The sequence below is a fragment of the Phaethon aethereus genome, assembly GCF_964289735.1.
Source record: "Phaethon aethereus genome assembly, chromosome: 1".
NCBI classification, from domain to species: domain Eukaryota; kingdom Metazoa; phylum Chordata; class Aves; order Phaethontiformes; family Phaethontidae; genus Phaethon; species Phaethon aethereus.
Genome location: NC_138575.1, coordinates 132,868,881 through 132,888,511, shown reverse-complemented (window position 1 = coordinate 132,888,511; position 19,631 = coordinate 132,868,881). Strand labels below are relative to the sequence as shown.

The following is a 19,631-nucleotide window of genomic DNA, read 5'->3' as shown; positions in this document are numbered from 1 at the left end:
CCCTGGCGCAACTTGAGGCCATTTCCTCTTGTCCTATCATTGGCTACTTGGGAGAAGAGACCAGCGCCCTCATCGCCACAACCTCCTTTCAGGTAGTTGTAGAGAGTGATAAGGTCTCCCCTCAGCCTCCTCTTCTCTAGGCTAAACAACCCCAGTTCCCTCAGCCGCTCCTCAGAAGACTTGTGCTCCAGACCCCTCACCAGCTTCGTTGCCCTTCTCTGGACACGCTCCAGCAACTCAACGTCCTTCTTGTAGTGAGGGGCCCAAAACTGAACACAGGATTCAAGGTGCAGTCTCAGCAGTGCCGAATACAGGGGCACGATCACTTCCCTACTCCTGCTGGCCACGCTATTTCTGACACAGGCCAGGACGCTGTAGGCCTTCTTGGTCACCTGGGCACACTGCTGGCTCATGTTCAGCCGGCTGTCAACCAGCACCCCCAGGTCCCTTTCTGCTGGGCAGCTCTCCAGCCACTCCTCCCCAAGCCTGTAGCATTGCATGGGGTTGTTGTGGCCAAAGTGCAGGACCCTGCACTTGGCCTTATTCAACCTCATACAGGTGACCTCCACCCATCGATCCAGCCTGTCCAGATCCCTCTGCAGAGCCCTCCTACCCTCCAGCAGATCAACACTCCCACCCAGCTTGGTGTCATCTGCAATCTTACTGAGGGAGCACTCGATTCCCTCATCTAGATCATCTATAAAGATATTGAACAAGACTGGCCCCAGAACCGAGCCCTGGGGAACACCGCTTGTGACCGGCCGCCAGCCGCATTTAACGCCGTTCACCACAACTCTCTGGGCTCGGCCGTCCAGCCAGTTCCCCACTCAGTGAAGAGTAAACCTGTCTAAGCCACGAGCCGCCAGTTTCTCCTTTAGAATGCTGTGGGAGACACTGTCAAAGGCTTTACTAAAGTCCAGGTAGACAACATCCACAGCTTTTCCCTCATGCACTAGGTGGGTCACCTGGTCATAGAAGGAGATCAGGTTGGTCAGGCAGGACCTGCCTTTCAGGAACCCATGCTGGCTGGGCCTGATCCCTTCGTTGACCTGCAGATGCCCTCTGAGCACTCTCAAGACCAACAGCTCCATGATCTTCCCTGGTACAGTGGTCAGGCTGACAGGCCTGTAGTTCCCAGGATCCTCCTTCCGGCCTTTCTTGTAGACGGGCGTCACATTGGCAAGCCTCCAGTCTTCTGGGACCTCCCCTGTTAACCAGGACTGCTGATAAATGATGGAGAGTGGCTTGGCAAGCTCCTTCGCCAGCTCTCTCAGTACTCTCGTGTGGATCCCATCAGGCCCCATAGACTTGTGGGTGTCCAGGTGGTTTAACATGTCCTTAACTGCTTCCTCCTGGATTATGAGGAGTTTATTGTGCTCTCCATCCCCATCTTCCAGCTCAGGGGGCTGAATACCCTGCGGATACCTGGACTGGCTCTTAAAGACTGAGGCAAAGAAGGCATTAAGTACCTTAGCCTTGTCCTCATCCTTGAAGACAATGTTCCCTGACATATCCAGTAGGGGATGGAGATTCTCCTTGCCTCTCTTTTTGTTGTTAATATATTTGTAAAAACATTTTTTATTATCCTTTACGACTGTGGCCAGACTGAGCTCTAGCTGGGCTTTTGCCTTTCTAATTTTGTCCCTGCTTGACCTAACGAGATCCTTGTACTCTTCGTGAGTTGCGTGCCCCTTCTTCCAGAGATGATAAACTCTCCTCTTTTCCCTGAGTCCCAGCAAAATCTCCCTGTTCAGCCAGGCCGGTCACCTTCCCCTCTTCTTGCGGCACATGGGGACCGCTTGCTCCTGTGCCTTTGAGATTTCTTTCTTGAAGGCTGTCCAGCCTTCCTGGACCCCTTTGTCCTTCAGGACTGTCTCCCAAGGGACTCTCTCAACCAGTGACCTGAACAGGCCAAAGTCTGCCCTCCGGAAGTCCATGGTAGCAGTTTTGCTGACCCCTCTCCTTACTTCGCTCACAACTGAGAATTCTATCATGTCATGGTCGCTAAGCCCAAGACGGCCTCCGACCACCACATCTCTCACCAGTCCTTCTCTGTTTGTAAACAGCAGGTCCAGCAAGGCACCTCCCCTGGTGGGCTCACTCACCAGCTGTGTCAGGAAGTTATCCTCCGCACACTCCAGGAGCCTCCCAGATTGTTTCCGCAAGATACTTTCCTGTAGAGTTCTGTTTACTGTTAGTAGCCTAATTGAGAGTTGAGACTTTTGTTGTGGCACTGATATAGCTCTGAACTTTCAGAATTTTTTTCCTATCTCTTAGTTGTTCATGCTTAATAATTTCATGTGCATTAACTAGAAAAAAGCTCCTAATATCCTACTAGTTACATAATGGTGTTTTTGATTAATTGACTTAGGATCTGAGTTCATCACAGCTTCAGTGCACAGAAACATCTGGTTTTTACATAATTGCATTGTGCAGATGGCATGATGCCTTCTCTTTTTCATCTGCAGGAGATGACAAAATGGATGGTGCCATTGCTGTAACTGGCCATGAGTCTTGTCTGGTGCTGCACAGTTGATGGGTTTCCAAAAGAATATTGGCAGGCCAATTTGATTTTGCTTAGATCTTGCAGGCCTTAACGTAGATAGTGTATTTTTAGGATGGTATGTGCATTACCAACAAAAGAAACATTTTGAGAAGATATGGTTTCCTTTGACTCATATCCTTTATTTCAATGAAGACCAAAGTGCATTAAGAATGGGGCATGCACCCTGACCCAGGAGTTGAGAAGTGTTCCTAGACCAACAGTTTGCAGTTGCCTGTTCAGTGTTTATATGCATTTCCTCAATTTTCTTCAAAAACAAAACTCTTCCTGGGAATGCTTAATAAAAGCAATTAATCCTGGTGTAGATAGAACTGCAGTAATGTCAAGCTGAGAGCAAAAAGTTAAGTTTCACTGACTGATCTGTTAACACATTATTCTGAAATCACATTTTCTTGTGGGATGATTTCTGTCTGCAGCTCACCTCATGAACATAAATCAGACATGTTTTTGTACAGTTAAAATAGTATTTGTACTTGTCAGTAGTCTTCCTCACTGCCTCAGACATTCATACTTCTAGTATGTACTACAGCATTTAAAGGTCATAAATTACTTTGAGTTTTGGTAATGATAATGGTTTACTCAAGTATGCCACACCATGCACGGCTTTCTTTCTCAGACCTGTGTGCCTCACTTTGCTTGAGATCTTGCCAGAAGCTCCAGGCAATGAAAAGTTCTGATGCAAAGCCAGCTAAAAATCGTGAGGGCCATTCTAGTAATTTCAAGAGTGTGTCAGATCTGAGCTCTGAAAGCAACAGTTATATAACATAACAAGAAGTTATGTAGTATAGAGAAGACTAAGAGGAGACTTTTTTTCTTTTTAAACCTTTGGCAAAAGTCAAACTCAGTAACTGTACAACAGAGAAGTGAGACTTAAACATGGAGGTGTGGTGGGTTTCGGTGGGGGATTTTGGCTAGATGCTTCTGAGCAAGTCATGATTAGTGTTTTCATAGGTTTCGTAATAAGCTATGAAATACAGGAGTATATTATGCATGCTGATAGAAATTAGATAAAAGCTACTTTTTTCTAGATATTTATCATTTAACATTATCAAAAATATCTCTTTTTTTGGCATTCTACTCTTCTGGTTGTTCCCTCCAGATGCCATGGTGATCCTCAAAACAGTCTCCAAATGTTGCTGCAGAATATCCTCTCACCACTAGGTGGAGACTGATCACTAATATTGCCTAGCAGTTTATTAACATTTATAGAGAGATGCTGCCTGTGAAAGGCTTTTCAGACTATTTATTCGTGTTCCTAGGGGATGCAAGAACATATGTGTCCAATTTTAGGATGAAGGAGGGACTCTTTGCATGTTTCAGCTCTGGAAAGATAGAAAGGGCAGTTTATGGATCTCATTCTCTGCTGCTGTAAGTCTGTGCTTAAGTGTATTGGTGGGGAATGCATCCATACTTCCTTTACGTATCTGCAAATAGTAATCACAGTGAGAACAAGAACTTGTATGAATAGTGGCCTTGCTTCTCATGTCCTTGCTTTTTTAGCCGCATCGTCCATATTGAGAGTCTTGCAGCCTATGTAGGACCTGGACAAAGAGAGGTGATCTTCAGGGCCCTTAGCCTGCAGAACTTGCAGCCCTGTCTGTATGTTTAAGACTTGAAACTTATTGGGAAAACTTATTGTTGAACATAATCCCGCTACTCGTGATGCTTAAGAATCATATGGCTTGCTGTATTTCTGTTCTTCCTTCTCCTTCTGAAGCTGGTGCTTTGAGGTGTTTAGTGATGTAATATGGGTCCAGGTCTGTGAGATGCTCAGTGTTGCCCTCTCCAAGGGGAGCCAGTCACAGGTGCAGGCTCCCAGCCATCACAGGGGAAAGAATTGGAGAGTCAGTGAGGATGTAAGAACTTGGCGTATCCCAAGGTCCAGTCTCACCTCTAATGGACCTTCCCAGTGACTTGTTTCTGAAATCATTGAGTGTTTTTATGGTATTGGACCTTCTAAAAGCCAGTATGATTTTTAGATTGCCCAAGTGATTTTTTTTTTTTTTTTTCAACTTCAGTGGAATATGTGTACTTGTAGATAGTAGTATGATGGGTTTCTGGGGTTTTTTTTCTGAACCATCATCATCCTGCACCTTCCATGTGGCATGTGAGGATTGTCCCTACAGCTGTGAAACTACACTCTGCAAGATGCAAAGACTGTTTGTAAGGTTGTCTCTGTATGTCAGTGGGTTATGTGTAGCTATGAAAATGCGTTTTTCTGTGCTAAGTTTTTGCTCTGCTGATCTAATCCTTTGAGGTTGAGCAAGCTATCATTTTCAGCCTGTTTATGAAGTGGAACCTTTAAAAATACCTCTGAACAGGAATTTGCTCCTGCCTTGTCTGGGTCATCCAACCCAGACAGGATAGAAGCAGTTTCAGACCCTTCACAGGTTTGCGTTTCAATAAACAGCAGTAACCACTGGTGCAAGGGATCAGATGTCTCCCACACGCACGTGCAGACCTTCACCAAGCTGTCGCTTCCTGGCCACTCTCTAATACAGCGTGGCCCTGCCCTCTCAATGTCCAGACCACCGTGATGTTGCTCCGTAGTTACACTCCTATTTTTGGCTGCTGTGTGGGTTTTCTAATTAGTGCTTCCAAAGAGGGAGCAGGGTTCTCCTTCATTGCGATGTGAAAGAACGGATGCATGTCTCTATGTGAGTCTGTGTGATTTCTTGGCAGTTTGGGAGTCTTTATGTAACAGACATTTAATTTCCTTGTGTTACTGAGAGTTCAGTTTTAAATTAGTTGATCGTTTGGTCAGTGGAGATATCTTCAGTCAGGTTTGCCTCCATTATCTCCTTGAAAGCTATCCCTGTCACCCAAAACTCAAACCCGGCTTTGATGATAGGTCTTTCAGTGCTCTATGTATCTCCTTGTGTCTTAGTCTGAAGAGAGAAAGGAAAAAAACCTTGGCCATGTTCCTGGACTTCTCACTAAAAAATAAAATAGAAAACCATGTTAAATTAAAAATAAAAATTAAACTTCTCTAGTATACCATCACAGACAAAGAACTCCAGTAGCAGCGACATGTAGGGTGAGAGGTGCAAGAATGACGTGTGTAAGAAATGGGCAAGTATGGAAAGGGACCCTTCCATCTGCTTTCAAGTCACTAGTTTACTTTCTAAGGTTGGAGGAGGCATAGTGGCCTAAATTCAGCCTATAACTAGTTGATGGACATTTACCCTTCCTTCATAGGTGAGCAAAGTTAACTAGAACTTACAGGATTAATTTAAACAAATTCTTTTTTACTACTTATTTTAAGAAATGTTTTTTTATTGTCTGCCCAGAACTATATTATTTAAATCGTTGAGCATTGTGCTGTAGAAACCTGGAAACTAAACCCATGGTACCACAGAAAGCCCAGAAGAACTGGTGTTGGGAGACAGGCATGAGCTGTTGAAGTGTGTGCAAGCACTGAGCAGACTCAGAATGCAAAGGCTGTGAAACAATTCAGGAATCGTCAATCTTAAACACGGTCTTATACAGACAGGTCAGTTAACCTCAAAGTTTAAAACTACCTCAAATACTTTTGTGTCAGAGATGCACGTTAAGGAGAAGAAAATCTTTAAGCATTCCCCCATTTCTTAGCTGTCAAATTGTTTGACGTGGAACAAAGATTAAGTAAGGGGAGGCAGGCAGAGGAGTTTGGTAGGGTTTTTTATATGTTGGAAATTGACTGAACAGTGTGGGAGAAAAAAGTATAATTGGTGAGTCACCAGCTTTAAATCTTATTAAACACTGTTCAATATTAATTATTGTTGGAGTATATGGTGGCTGTTAAGAACAAAAAAGTTATTGCTCTACCACATAACTATTTTCATTAGGCAGGGGAGTTAAAATGAGCACAGGTTATTAGACCGTTTACTGTGGTGCATTCTGGGCTTGGTTCCCTGTGTCATTTTAGTGATACAAGAACATCTAAATGTGATTGACACAGTTATCAACACTATAGTCTTAGTTAATAAAACTGGTCACTTCTTACAGAAAGGTGTTAATATTAGTGATTTTTCAAAAAATTTTCTCTTTATTGAAATAAATTCATCTAAGATGTGTAGATTTGATTTTTTGAGTTCTTAGCTTTTTGTGGAGTAAAGCCAAACAATTACAGAAAAATTGTAACTGTGCAGAATTATAAAAGCCTGTGGTATGTCTCCAGAAGAAGTTATAGAACAGCCAGGTGGGATGTCTGAACCTTTAGTTAAGATCTCGATTCGGAAATTGTGGGTTTGAAAAGTAAAAATTGCTTATTGGCATGTTTCATTGTTCCTGTAATTTGTTTTCACGCTGTCTGCAGTGATTTGTCTGTTGCTGGAGAAGGGAGAAAAGATGAAACACTGAAGTGACAGGCTGGGAAACTGTTGATACTTTTATCTCATTGTGTATCCTATTAAACTTCTGCCATAATAGTGGTATGCTCCATTAAATTACCTAGCAGTGTTTTCTATTTATGACTTCAATTACACACACAGGTTGGTTTTTAGTTTTCGTTTGCATTCATCCTGATGTTGAAACAAAATTACATGTTTGGTAAAGGGTGGCTGAACCAAGTAACTGCTACAGTCCCCTGGATAATAACAGGTTACTAAACAAGTACTACAGTAGTCTGTTCATTGTTTGCTTTGTGCAGTTGTGCTCAATGTTCATCTCTTACCTTTTTACAAACCTCTTCTGGTTTTTGATATGCAAATATGATATACTCTATGTAAAGCATACCATCTTCCTTTACCAAATAACCAGATACACATTTGTTCATGCAATATGATCAAAATCATAACCAAACACATGTTTTATGCAAGCTCTTTTGAAAAAGAGGTTTCAAGAATATGATTTTTTTAAAAGATGCTGTGTATAGGATCTTTTAAGTTGAGGTTTTCTTTTCCACTTGTGAAAACTTGAGCATGATGCAAATATTTCAGAGGAAGAGGAGTAGGATGAACTCTTTTTTCAGTTCCTCTGGAAATATAAATGTTTTAAATAGATTTCGAAAAAAATCCTACCAATAAAAAGAAGTAGAAAAAATAGTTTAAAAACCAAAGTGAGAATGTGCATTATACACTTTGTTTCTAGTTATCTCATTACATGGAAAAAACAATGTAGATGGAGCTGTTCAGACATACTGATTTCAAATAAGATCTCTGCTTGTTTTGGCCTCTGCCTGTTGTATGTTGTTTTTAAGAGCACAGGTAGTATTTGTTGGTCAAACTCATCTTAGTTTCTTGCTTTGTGAAAATTAACTTTCAGTTGGATCTGTGTGCACTTAATTATTTTAAGGCCATTTTAAAAAGTCTGGGAGCATGAAGAAGCAGAAGTTAAACAGTAAAATGCAGCTTTCTTAAAGACCGTTCTCTTGGAGTTAAAAGCTTCACAATTTGTTAGCAGAGCAACATGCACACATGTGAAACCGATAGTGCAGACATTTTATAAGTGTTCTGCACATCCTTTGTTCCTGGGGTCCTAAAGAACCTGACCGTCATTTAAAATTAAAGGTCTTAAGATACTGAATAAGCTGTGACTGTAGGAGAGCTATAGATTTTAATTAGCGTGCTCTCTTTTTTTCTTAGTTGAACTATCTGCATTCTTTCACAGTCAGATGCGAGTTACACATTACCTAAGGGAAGGAAGGGACAAGATACCTCATTCAGTAATTGAAAAAAACCCAAGATTATGTGCATGCATGCGTGCGCAAACATTTCCAGAAATCATTCAGGACAGAGGGAAGATACTGCCGTTCCATAGGTGGGGTTTATTGTTTTAGGCTTTCTTGTTCATGTCTCTTTCTTGCAAAGTTCAAGGCTTTTAAAGATCAAAAGCAGTACTGTGCTCAGAAGTGCTTATGCTGGAAGGCTTTTGGCCTGTCCAGTCACGAACAGGAAGAGTCATCTAGAAACCAAGAAGCTGGCTTTATTAGGAAATGACTGTTTCTTGCCTTTTTTTTTTTATTTAACTAGGCCTTTTTCTGTCTAATACATATCCTTGTATCATCGAGATTAATGTTCTTGTGATCTGAGATAACTAGCAAAGTTTTCTGCCTCTGGTCTCTTGTCATCATATTGTGGGACTTTGGCTTGTATGCTAGGTTACTAGGAACCATGTATTCATTAACCCTTTTTTGTTGTCTTTTTTTGGTCTTCCATGATAAATGTTCCTCCACTAGAAATGGTAAAATGTGTGAGAAACCTGAGGATTTTTATGTTGAAAGTAACTCTGGAAAAATGCTAGTTAATACTTTTTCTGATTTCTAATCAGTAGAAACTGAAGTAAGTAGGCTTTGCGCTAGGTCAAGCTAAAAGGCATTTACACTATAAACTAGTAAACACAACCACTAGGGAAGGATGGGGACACACATCTCCTGAAGATGCTTCATTCTGCCCCACATAAGATCAGATATGCACATGCTGTGTGGTAAGGGTAGATTCAGCAGCATCATATAACTTGCTGTTCATGTATATAGTGTGCAGCATGGTGGGGCATCATGTTTGGGGCCTATAGGTTGAGCTGAAGGTTCCTCATGAAAATGGTGGAGGTGGAAGACCACAGATCAATTAACCTGTCTGTCAGTGTGCCAAGGACCTTCTCGCCCTTGACCAGAATCGCAGAATGTCTTGTGTCTGTGCTGTGCCACAGCAACAGTAAGTTCATGTTTGGTGGGTCTTTATTCATCATCTCACACTTGGAAAACAAAAGCTGAGTAATTTGTAAACCATGCAGTGGTGACTATATTCAACTTTGCTCCATTTTAAATTAGTGTCCAAATAACTTGTATTTGTCACACTTTTCTTAAGGTCATTGTATTTAAGTCATAAAGTATCAGCTAGTCTACTCAGTTGCGTAGGCAAGAAAGGCAAGAAACTTGACAAGCAGTTTTTTTTTAAATTAAATTTGCACTACTGACTTATTATTGCTTTGCGTAGTTTTTGTTCAGTCTGGTGTTCTGTGGGGTCACTGTCATAACTAAACGTTCAAACCCATTATGGGTATGGATAGTCACTTTTCTAATGAGAGCCTTCTCTATATGGGCACCACCGGTATATTTTGCAGTAACTTCTGCGTGTTAATACTCAGCTTTGGACAAGGTTGTGCTTGCAACTAGGAGTTCATGGGGGGTGTTTTGTGGTGGGGTTTTGGTGTTTTTTGGTTGGTTGGTTTGTTTTTAAATTCCTTACCATATATAATCCTTGAGATGTGTTTGTATTCCAATAATGATTTTTTTTTTTTTGGTTAATATTTGTTTGGGAAGGAATACTCTGAATTCAGTGTCTCTGAGATTTCATAGTTGCACTGTTAAGAGAAAAATCATCTAAGCATCGACTTTTATTTTGTTCAGGAAAGGATACTACTCATTCTTAGATAAGACATGGATCCAAGAAAAAAAGTATAGGAATCACTTCCTTTTTCAAAGCATGATACACAGAAACTCAAGACAGTGTAGCCTGCAGCCACAGAACTTCTTTATAGTCTGATTTATTTTGTCATATTGCTTTGTGGAAGAATCTGTTTAAAATGAATAGGTTATAGGGGTTTTTATAGTTGATTTTAACATTGCCTAGGTCTTGCAATGTTTTAATAACTGAGAAAATCTGGATGTTGTAATACTGTTTACTGATACAGTTAAGCAATCATAAAGAAATGGTTATTGAGTATATGTTATAGGTAAACAACACATGGTGGTCTGTTTTAACTGGAAGCCCTGATGCAATGGTTGCTTCTGCTAATGAGAAGATATATAATCCCCCCATACTTACCCTTTCTTGAAAGGATACAAATTGTTGTTTGCTGTAGGCAGAATGAAGACAAGCTGTTCAGTATTTGTCTTGTAAATATTAAATATTAAGAACAGCATGTATCTGGTTCTGAAGTATGTGGGAGCCTTACATTAATGTCAAAATGTATATATTCATCTGCAGTTGTGCTTATTTGTTTGATTGTAACTGGGACTCTTCTTTTTTTCTTCAGGGAAACTGTATCAATCTGACCGATGCCTTGACTCTGTATGAAGAACAGCTTAGCAGGCTTTATTGTCCTGTGGAGTTTTCAAAAGAAACTGTGTGTGTTCCCTCCTACATGGAATTGTATCCTTAGACTGAAAAAGAGTGGAGAGTGTGTATTAATAAATCAAGCAAGCCTCGATTGCTTGGAGGTAAATGAACTCAAGTGCAAGAAGGCAGTTCTAATTTTAACACTATAAATGTTTTTTCATAGTAAATGAAGTACTGCAGTTTTACTTTGAGGATAATTGCAGGAATTATTTTTTTAAAGATGCCATAAATTCACAGTTGGTGAAATCATCAGCACCTTTCAAGATCAGGCTATGTTTTTGTTAATGTTTTTGAGTGTTTCCAAGTGTATTGTTTATGTGATGTAGGATAAACTGTATGATGAGGGTAATGCTGCCTGGGAGTTCTGGCAAGGCTGTATCTTCTCTTTTTTTTTTCTTTCATTAAAAAACCAAACTTAACTTCATACAGATTAGCATGATCCAGATCTTTATGTTCAAGAATCTGTCAGAGAATATTTAAAGCTTAGACTGGATTTTTAAGGGGGGGTGGGGGGGGAAGTAGTTCCTAACAATCATTTCTTGTGAGTGTTACTGAAAAAAAAAATTTGAAGTGGAGCAGTTTACACATTTCTCTGCAACACTCCATTCCTAAAAACAATCCTTCAGAATTTCTTTATTTTGTGGGTGGCAAGCAAGTTATACAAGGAGCTAGAAGTTTCAGCTTCAAGCCATTGGCTCTAGAGGGGCGTTTTGATCGGCTATAGGGTGGTTCTGCTGGCTGTGTTTGCCTTGAGTGTTTATGGCTTTTTTGTGATCTCCCAGGAAATGTCTCTGCAGGGTAATGCCTGCTGTGGCTGTCCCTGTCTTGACAGGAGAGATCTTTCCAGGATCTGCTTATTCATAATACGTTCAGCATGTGAAACTCTGCTGCAGCCTTTCTTCTGTTCTGTGTGTTCATTTTGCCTCCCTTCTCTGTCTCTAATCTTGATACTGTTTAATGCCTGCTGTTCTAGACTCCATACTGACTGTACCAAGCTCCTCTTTCTCATTATTGTCAGCTCTCCAGTCAGTATTAACATTTTCAAGACAAAAAAGAAAGCGTGAAAGATATATGAAAGTATCTGCTCTTGTAGCTTGCAATTTCAGGGAAATTTTACAACTGCCAGGCCTTAATGCAACATTTGTGTGATTTGAAGTATGCATCCTCAGAAAGTCTTCTAAATATTTATTGCATTGTTTATTTGGAAGTATGAAAAATGTTTCTAAATTAATTGAGTAGGAAATGCTACTTTGTTCCTTTGAAAAATCCATTTAAATGTTTCTAGTAAGCTAACAGATATGAAATATTTTCAGGAAGAAATTTACTAAAACTGGCCATTAGATAGGTATAACAGAGCTTGAAAGCAAACAGTTCTTGGAGAAATGGGGCAGGCTTTATTGGCTTGCTTCTTCTGAATGAATTAACAATAATATAATGGTATAGGTACAGGAATGTTAAAGGAGAAGTCATCTTGATCTCTCCAGATTAGCCCAAAGTACGTACTCTAACTTTTCATTTGGCCTTGGACTTCTGATCGCCCTTTACCTGCATTTCAGGTACAGGTTATCACCTTTCTTGAAACTTAAAGGATTTCCAAGTAGGAGTATGTATCTGAATGGAGGGTTATACCTAAATGCTGTTTGACAGATGACTTGAGAGATGTGATCGTTTACAGTAGAACTGTGACAAGTAATCAAAAATTAGGCTTTTATTTCTTTCTGAAAAATGTGACATCCATTTTAAGTGCCTGAACTCTCTTGAGCCATTGAACAAGTCTTTTCACTTATGCAAATGTTAATGTTTGTAATTTGACCAAAAGTTACCAGTGTGGGTACCTGAATGCAGCCAAAGTACTAAGCTGGCTTATCATTTTTTATTGTTACTTGTTTTGCCTACTTCAAGAATTGTTATTGCATGTAATTATTACTTGAAATTCTGGTGTTTACCAATGTTGCTGTGGAGATCATCTGAAATTCAAGTAGCTGTTGACATAAAAGCCAGCTTTCTATTTTAAGGAAAGCATATGTGTCTCTGAGGTTTCCACCAGGACTTTATGGTGAACATGGGGGCTCCCATCTGGAGCCTGTGTGACCTTACTGTGTAAAAAGAAGAGCATATATCTTTATGTGGTTTTACTAAGTTACAAGTCCTAGAAATCCATGCCTTACTCTGCAGCTGTTGCTGTAGCTCTAAAAAAGGTGATGTTCTTGTCCCATCCTCCCATCTCCTTCTCCAGAAGCAGGTCGAATTACGTAGCGCTGACCTCTCTCATGTGCTGAGCATGGCAAGAGAGCTTTTGAGGGTCAGTTGTCTGTCCTGCCAGGAGTACCCCAGAGAACTGTGGTGTAAGCATAGCTTCTGTATGACTCTGATGAAGCTGAGTCCATCTCTCCACAAAGAGGCAGCAAAAAGAGCACTTAACACAGCTGCCAGTTGCTCTGTATTTGCTTCTAGCTCAGTCTGGACGACATAAACACTTTTCAGAAAGCAGAACTTTAGGTACCTAAGGCAAACACTTGCAGAAGCACTTAGAGAAAAGCCTAGGCAAAATTTAGATGCATCTTTTAAGTGAGGGTTCAACAGAACCCTTGTTGAGGCTTTTAAGAGGCAGGAGACATTTAAATCTTTGCCCAGGAAGGTACCTGGGCACCTGGTGTTCAGCTACGAACATCTCAGTGTTAATTTTGTATCTGATTGTGTCTGCATTAGGAATTCATAAATTAAGTAGCTGGATGTTTCTTTCCCATTCAAGCTTGCTACTTTACAATTGAGAAGATGAGCAAGAGGGATCCCAACTTGGTGAACTCCTGATTGAAGGTTCTGATCACTCTTCTCAAAGTACTTCTGTAGTTTGTTCCATGGTTGCAATGCAAACAAATGCTGAAAATGTGCAGCAGGAATTACAAAACATGAGTTTACAAAGGATCTTAGTTTCAGTGGAAAAGGGATGCTCTTTTGAACTGCTGAGTCAAAAAGAGGATCCAGGGAGACTTCACTTTTGAGATTATTACCTACTCCATCTTGATAAGGTACCAGAAGTTTTCAGAATCGAAATATAAGTGAAAAGAACTACTTCCATGTTAACTGTGTACTACAAACTTTGCTTTTTCTTTTTCCCTTAACTGCTTTTTTTCTTCAGATGGGTGTTCTACACTATTTGGAAGAAACAAACCAACATCTGAACATCAAGATTATTTGAGTTTATCCTAAATGTACATGCTGCATGGAGCATATAGGCCTGCCACGTGCTGCATATTGGCATCTTGAACCTTTAAATTATACCCTGTAGATGATCCTGAAACTTAGTCATGCTATTGATTGTGAATTCTTTAAATGTTTTTTATTATTATTTTAATTTAAAAGCAAATGGAAAATGTATATTTTGATGAGCTAGGATGTTATTTTTGAAAGTCAACTTAAAGATGAATAAGCAGCAAAACTATATAGCTGCTGAATGCACTGAACCTTTAGAATGTGATCCTTTTTATTTTTTTTGTAGATCTTCACAAACTGATTGATTAAAAAAGACATCTTTAGCATTTCATCCCAGAAGGGTGGTCGATGGAGTTTATTTTGGGTTTTTTTGTTTTTCCACCAGATTTTTTTATCTATGGTGCTTTTTAGGGATGGAGGGGTTTTTGTTTGATTTTTTTTTTTTTAAATGAACACCACAGTGCTTCCATATAGAAAAGGGCATAACTAAAATTAAAAAGAAAAAAAAGGGAGAAAAAAAAATCTTCTGAAAGTGTACTCCAAATCTTTCATTACAAAGAGAAAAAAGCAAGACTTAAATTTTGTTTATTTACTCTAGTTTCATTCATCATTGCTGTAATCTCTTCTGCAGGAGAAGAATCTTTGACCTCTAACCCCATGGAATTCTTTAGCTGCCACATTGATTATTTGGACTTTGATATGGATTTAACAGTTGGTTATAGACACACTTTGAACTCTTATCAGCATGAAAATTAAAGCTGGTTTTCCATCCCACCGCAGTACACCACTGAGCGTAATGAGGTTCTTGTGGGCATACACTCCTCAACCTTATGGGAAGTACTAGGTTCTGGAAGAAGGAAAGGTTGCTTTAGAGCGCAAAGAAATGTGGGTGTGATCTAGATTAATGTGCACCAGTATGGAATGTTTTGAGGCAAATATGTATACTTCAGTAGGGTAAGTCCTGGTTGTATCGCTGCAGAGTGACCATGTTGTACGGGGCTCTTGTTTAGTAGATTCACTTGCAGTGTAAAAATTTAGTGGAAGATAGGTTGCATTGTAGTTGTGTTCTGAAAGATAAAACATTTTTCTTTAACTGTTTTTCATGTTGCCTAAAAAATTATATTTTTGTAAGAATGTGCTATGTATTGACTAAAACTTTGCTTTCAATGTTTAAAAGATCCCACTTGAAAGGAGGTAGGAAGAATATAACATTCTGTGCATTTATGTACATTTCCAAGATAGAATTAAAAGTGGACTATTTCCCTAAACACATTAATCCTTAACCATAATGTTTTTTCCTTCAACACCTAGAATCAACATTTTCTTAGTTTTATTGGAGGGAGTTGATTTCAGCCCCCCCGGCCAAGAAACTGTTAGTGAAAATAAACAAGAAAGCACTCCTAAGATCTGTATTCTTAAATCATACATAAATAAGAATTTTACTGTGTCCCACATATATAACGGTTCTTGAAATCTGAGTAGCCTACGTAGAATTCTAGAGTGATACTGGAAAACTTGCAAAAATTTGCTCTTCATTTGGTGTATAATTGTGTTTGTACTGTACAGTTGTGCTGTTAAAATGCTTTCAGTTTGGAGAGCCAATAGAAGTATTCTTCAGTCTTGTTTTAAATGATTGCAGTTAATGTTAATTCTTTACTATACATGGGGCGCAGTTCTTCCATGGCGTACAGCTTGTGCATCCCTAAACACTTCTGAAGAGCAGAGCCTCCCTCTAAACAGGAGTAAAGTGTCTTGCATTTCCCTGAGTGTTTTAATTCTGTCGTACATATCCCAGAAAATACCTTGATATTATTTCCTGTGACTTGGTAGTGACCCTTCATTTATGATACAGGACTGCAATTGGTATATTGTATAGCTGCAAGTGAATGCAGATATGTGTATCCTTAACTGTGCAAGCATGAATATTCCCATTGATTCCTAGCGTGATTACTCATGTAGGTGCAATTAAGCACACAGGGATTCACTGGGATGGGGCTTAACAGTGTAGGTGTTCCTGAGTGAGTTTGATAGATGTAGAAATTGGTTACAACAAGTGGGGGTAGTTGTTTTTTAGCGAAGAAACTTGTGAACTGGAAGATGACTTAATATGCTCGCTGGCTTGCTGTACCAAGGCTAGCACTTGCCTTTAACATCACTGCACAAGGCTGCCAGAGCACAGAGATGTTGCATGTGCTGGGATGTTCTCTAATTGGTTCCTGGAATGACCAGGGGACATGAATTACATATTAATAGATGAGAGGCAGCAGTGCTTGCAAATCTTTCCTTTTCAACTGATACAGTATAGAATTGGCAGAATTTTTTTTTCCTTTAACTTTTTTTTAATGTATGTTTTTTAAAGTGATAGATGCAGTATAAAGCAATTCAGTAAACACTGAACATTACCTTTATATTTTTTCAAGTTGCTGAATTGATTCTGAGCAAATATATACATGCTGTCAGTCTTTATTTATTTGTTGCTGTAGTGTAGATTTTTTTTTAAACAAAAACAAGTCTCTTTGTGTTAGAATTTTCAAATGCAAACTGCTATAGCTGGTGAGTTTTCCATGTTTAAGGCCAGTTGGGAAATAGCTATGATTGCTGCATTATGTATGCAAACAGTTCCCAAGATATGGTTAACATTAGGGTTTTCTTAATTATTCTTTGCACTAAATGCTGCTTCCACCTAGAAATGTGATTTAAGTATTTAAAAACTTGATTCATAGTAGTTTGTGCAAAGAGAAGAGTGCTGGTGTTGTATCTACTGCATCAGTGCAATGCACCTGTTAAAATAAAGGTACGCTATTATTACTTGTGTATTCAAATTGTTAAAAACATTGTGGATTCAGTGTTAAAATGACAGAGTTGATGGGTATGATGCTTACCGTGGTACCTGTTTTTTCCTTGTCACTTAAACGTAAAGGTACTTAATGGTTGTTTTGTTGGCTATCTTTTCTGTCTTTCTCAGATTAATAAATTCAGTTGTTTTTCATATAATATATGCTCAGATAAGATACTCTGTAGTATGGAACAGCGCATTGATATTTGCGATGGGGAAGATCACTTGAGGCTTCAGTGATCTTTGCCTAGAAGGGGTTAATTTTCTGTAGAGTGCTGTAGATGTGAATTCTTTGGAGGTCTGTTAAGTGTAAGTTTTAATTTTTCTGCTGAAGTGGCAAGTTGGCTTTGGGTGGCAGTGTGACTCATTGCGTGGCGTAGAGAAAAGATAGGCTTAGGAGAAATAACTGAGACATTAAGAATGATGCAAGCTTTGGCACAGAAGTTTTGAGAAGCAGGGAGAAGGGCATGAACAGGATGGGCACATTGAAGTAGTTACCCTGGGGTGCCATTCAGAAAGATTAACAATGTCAGAGAACAAAAGAAGAATGTGACTTCTAAAAGAGATAGAGATAATTACATAAATTCCAGCTAACTGGAAAGAAGTATTTGCATCTGTCTAAGGTACAGTGGTAGCAAATGGCTTGGTAGTTGGGAAAAAGAAGAGGAAGGTAAAACTTTTTAAGGGGAAAAACAAGTCTCACATACAGACTTTGAGGGTAGGATAAAAAGTAATTTCAGAGTGCCTACATGCATGACAGGAAGTTAGGTATCTTGGTTTTTATTTTCAGTGTTTAGAGTTTGAGGTATTGACAGCTTGCTGGAAGGAACAAGATGAGGGGACAAGTGAGAAGAGTTATTAAATATTATTACTATTAATATATTATTAAATAAATTAAATTAATTTAGGAATAGGAGACTGCAGATGATGTTGCCTGAGGGATAGGAGGAGGAGGTTGACAGACTTTGCCTACAGAAAAAAAGAGTAGATGGAATCATTAAAGGAGATGCTGAAGGAGCAAGTGAGAAAACTAGCAAAGGAAGAGAGTGCAGGAGTGATTAATAATAGCATTGAGCAACACAGAATTGCCTTTTTGAAATGCGGGATGCTTTAGGAAGCAACGAGTTAGAAATGTGGAATAGGAGTGGTGGAAGGATGTGAGAAGTGAAGTTCATACAGTGCTCATACGTTCTAGTGAACTTGAGCTTCAGAGGTAGAAATGGAGAAAGTAGAAAGGAAGGAAGAAGAGGGTGAAATGCACTTCATAATTGGAAGTATGATGACAAGTACTCCTGTGCCCAAAGGAAAGGGAACTGTGGGACTTACCTGTGTCATGGGTTGTAACTGAGCATGGAGGGGTGGAAGGCAGAAGCATACCAGTGGCATCTGTGCTCTCTTCAGCTTGTGGAATTGGGAAAACCAATCAGAACTGGCAAATGTATGAAAACAAAACAAAAAAGAAGTACTGCTACAGCCACTATAGGGTTTTTCATCTGACTTCAAAGTGCCATGACAACATCATTATATCTTACTTGAGGGGATAATAAGTTTCATGACCTCAGTGATGAATGCACAACACATTTGTTCCATATTGCCTGTGCAGCACTATTAGTATGACTTAAACTTTGAAAGACCCAAAGACGAAAGTATTTTATTGATGTATAATGGAAACATCTTAGTGTGAGTAGCCTTTGTCTACACAAAGATAAGCAGCAATGGAGTTTTAGTTGTAGTAGATGAGACTAACAAAGGTGAGTGTAAACAGTTATGTGAAGGTTTTTTTTTGTTCTGTTAACTGCTAATGTTGTCAGAAAGTTAACACTTCCCTATTTAACTTTAGTTAATTATCAAAACTGATGTTTTTGCTTCTTTAAAAAATTATTTTATTCCATGCTTTGTCCAAATTCTGCTCTTAAGCGTCACACTGGGACATCCTGGGGAAATTAATTCCTAATAATTGGCATCTCTTGTAACATGTAGGTGTTTTCAGTGGTGTTTTATAACCACTGGTTAGTTACTTTGGGTGGAGGGATAACTGAAAATGAGGGTTTTTTTCAGGCAACAAGTTTTTGACAGTTCATTGTTTAAAACCCCAGTGAAGACTCACAGAATAATTAAAGGAACATGCATTGACTTCTATTTTTACAAAGGATAGCACCCTTTTTGAAATTTTCACCTTGCAATGTAGTAAAGTTTCTACTACCATGGTAAAATTCTTACCGTATATGTAATAGTTACATGCTAGGGAAAGGGAAGATACCTGCTCACAATTTCTGGGGTTGGTTTTGAGACAGCCATGTCCCTTAAGAAGTTATAGTTGAGATGCACTTCAAGTCGTCTTCTTTGGGATCTTGACTTTCTACTTTATGAAGCCCTGTTTGCCTTCACCTCTGTGGTGGCTGGGATCAGATGCCACACCTCTGGCTCTATGAAATGAAGAAAGGGTTGAGCGTGCCCAGGACTGCAGAAGGTATTAGGGAGTGCTAAGGAAAGCAAAGACAATCTCTCTGACCTCTACATGCTGACACATGAATGGAGTTAAGTTACACCAAAAACGTGGAGTATGGGTAGCTTATAGTCATGTAGCTAACCTGTGTGTTCTCCGCTGTTCCAGAGCTGCGTCCAGCAGATACTGTTGCCACCAGCAACAACAACGGCTGTTGACTTGCTGGCCTTGAGCTTTGGGCACACTTGCCATACTTAGGTCTGTCTCATGCTGGTTGTTTATCTTTGCAGGTACAAAGTGAGCTCAGGGAAGTCATCTACATCACCTGAGACCTGATGGTCTTGATACATAGGTGGCATGCTGTGTTTTCATTATGCGGCCCAGATACTGTATGGGGTGTGAGCTAGGAACTGCTGAAGGTAGCTCAAAAGCAGAAGGCTGACCCAAGCTAGCCCAAAACGTTACAGTGCATGGGAAGTGGGGCTAGCAGGTGGTGGACTGCAGTGCACTTGCAGATACCAAACCACTGGCTCA

The 19,631-nt window shown here is 39.6% G+C and overlaps 1 protein-coding gene across 1 annotated transcript in view; it reads left to right on the top strand.

Moving 5' to 3' along the window:
• The window catches only part of SMS (spermine synthase), a gene marked incomplete at its 3' end in the record, with an annotated part of 53,053 nt that extends 39,269 nt beyond the window's left edge, over positions 1–13,784 (top strand). Inside the window, exons 10-11 of the mRNA XM_082005140.1 lie at positions 10,520–10,635; positions 13,742–13,784. Of these exons, the coding sequence (XP_081861266.1) occupies positions 10,520–10,635; positions 13,742–13,784 (159 nt within the window). The remainder of the gene's footprint in view (positions 1–10,519; positions 10,636–13,741) is intronic.
• Positions 13,785–19,631: the final 5,847 nt, after the last annotated feature.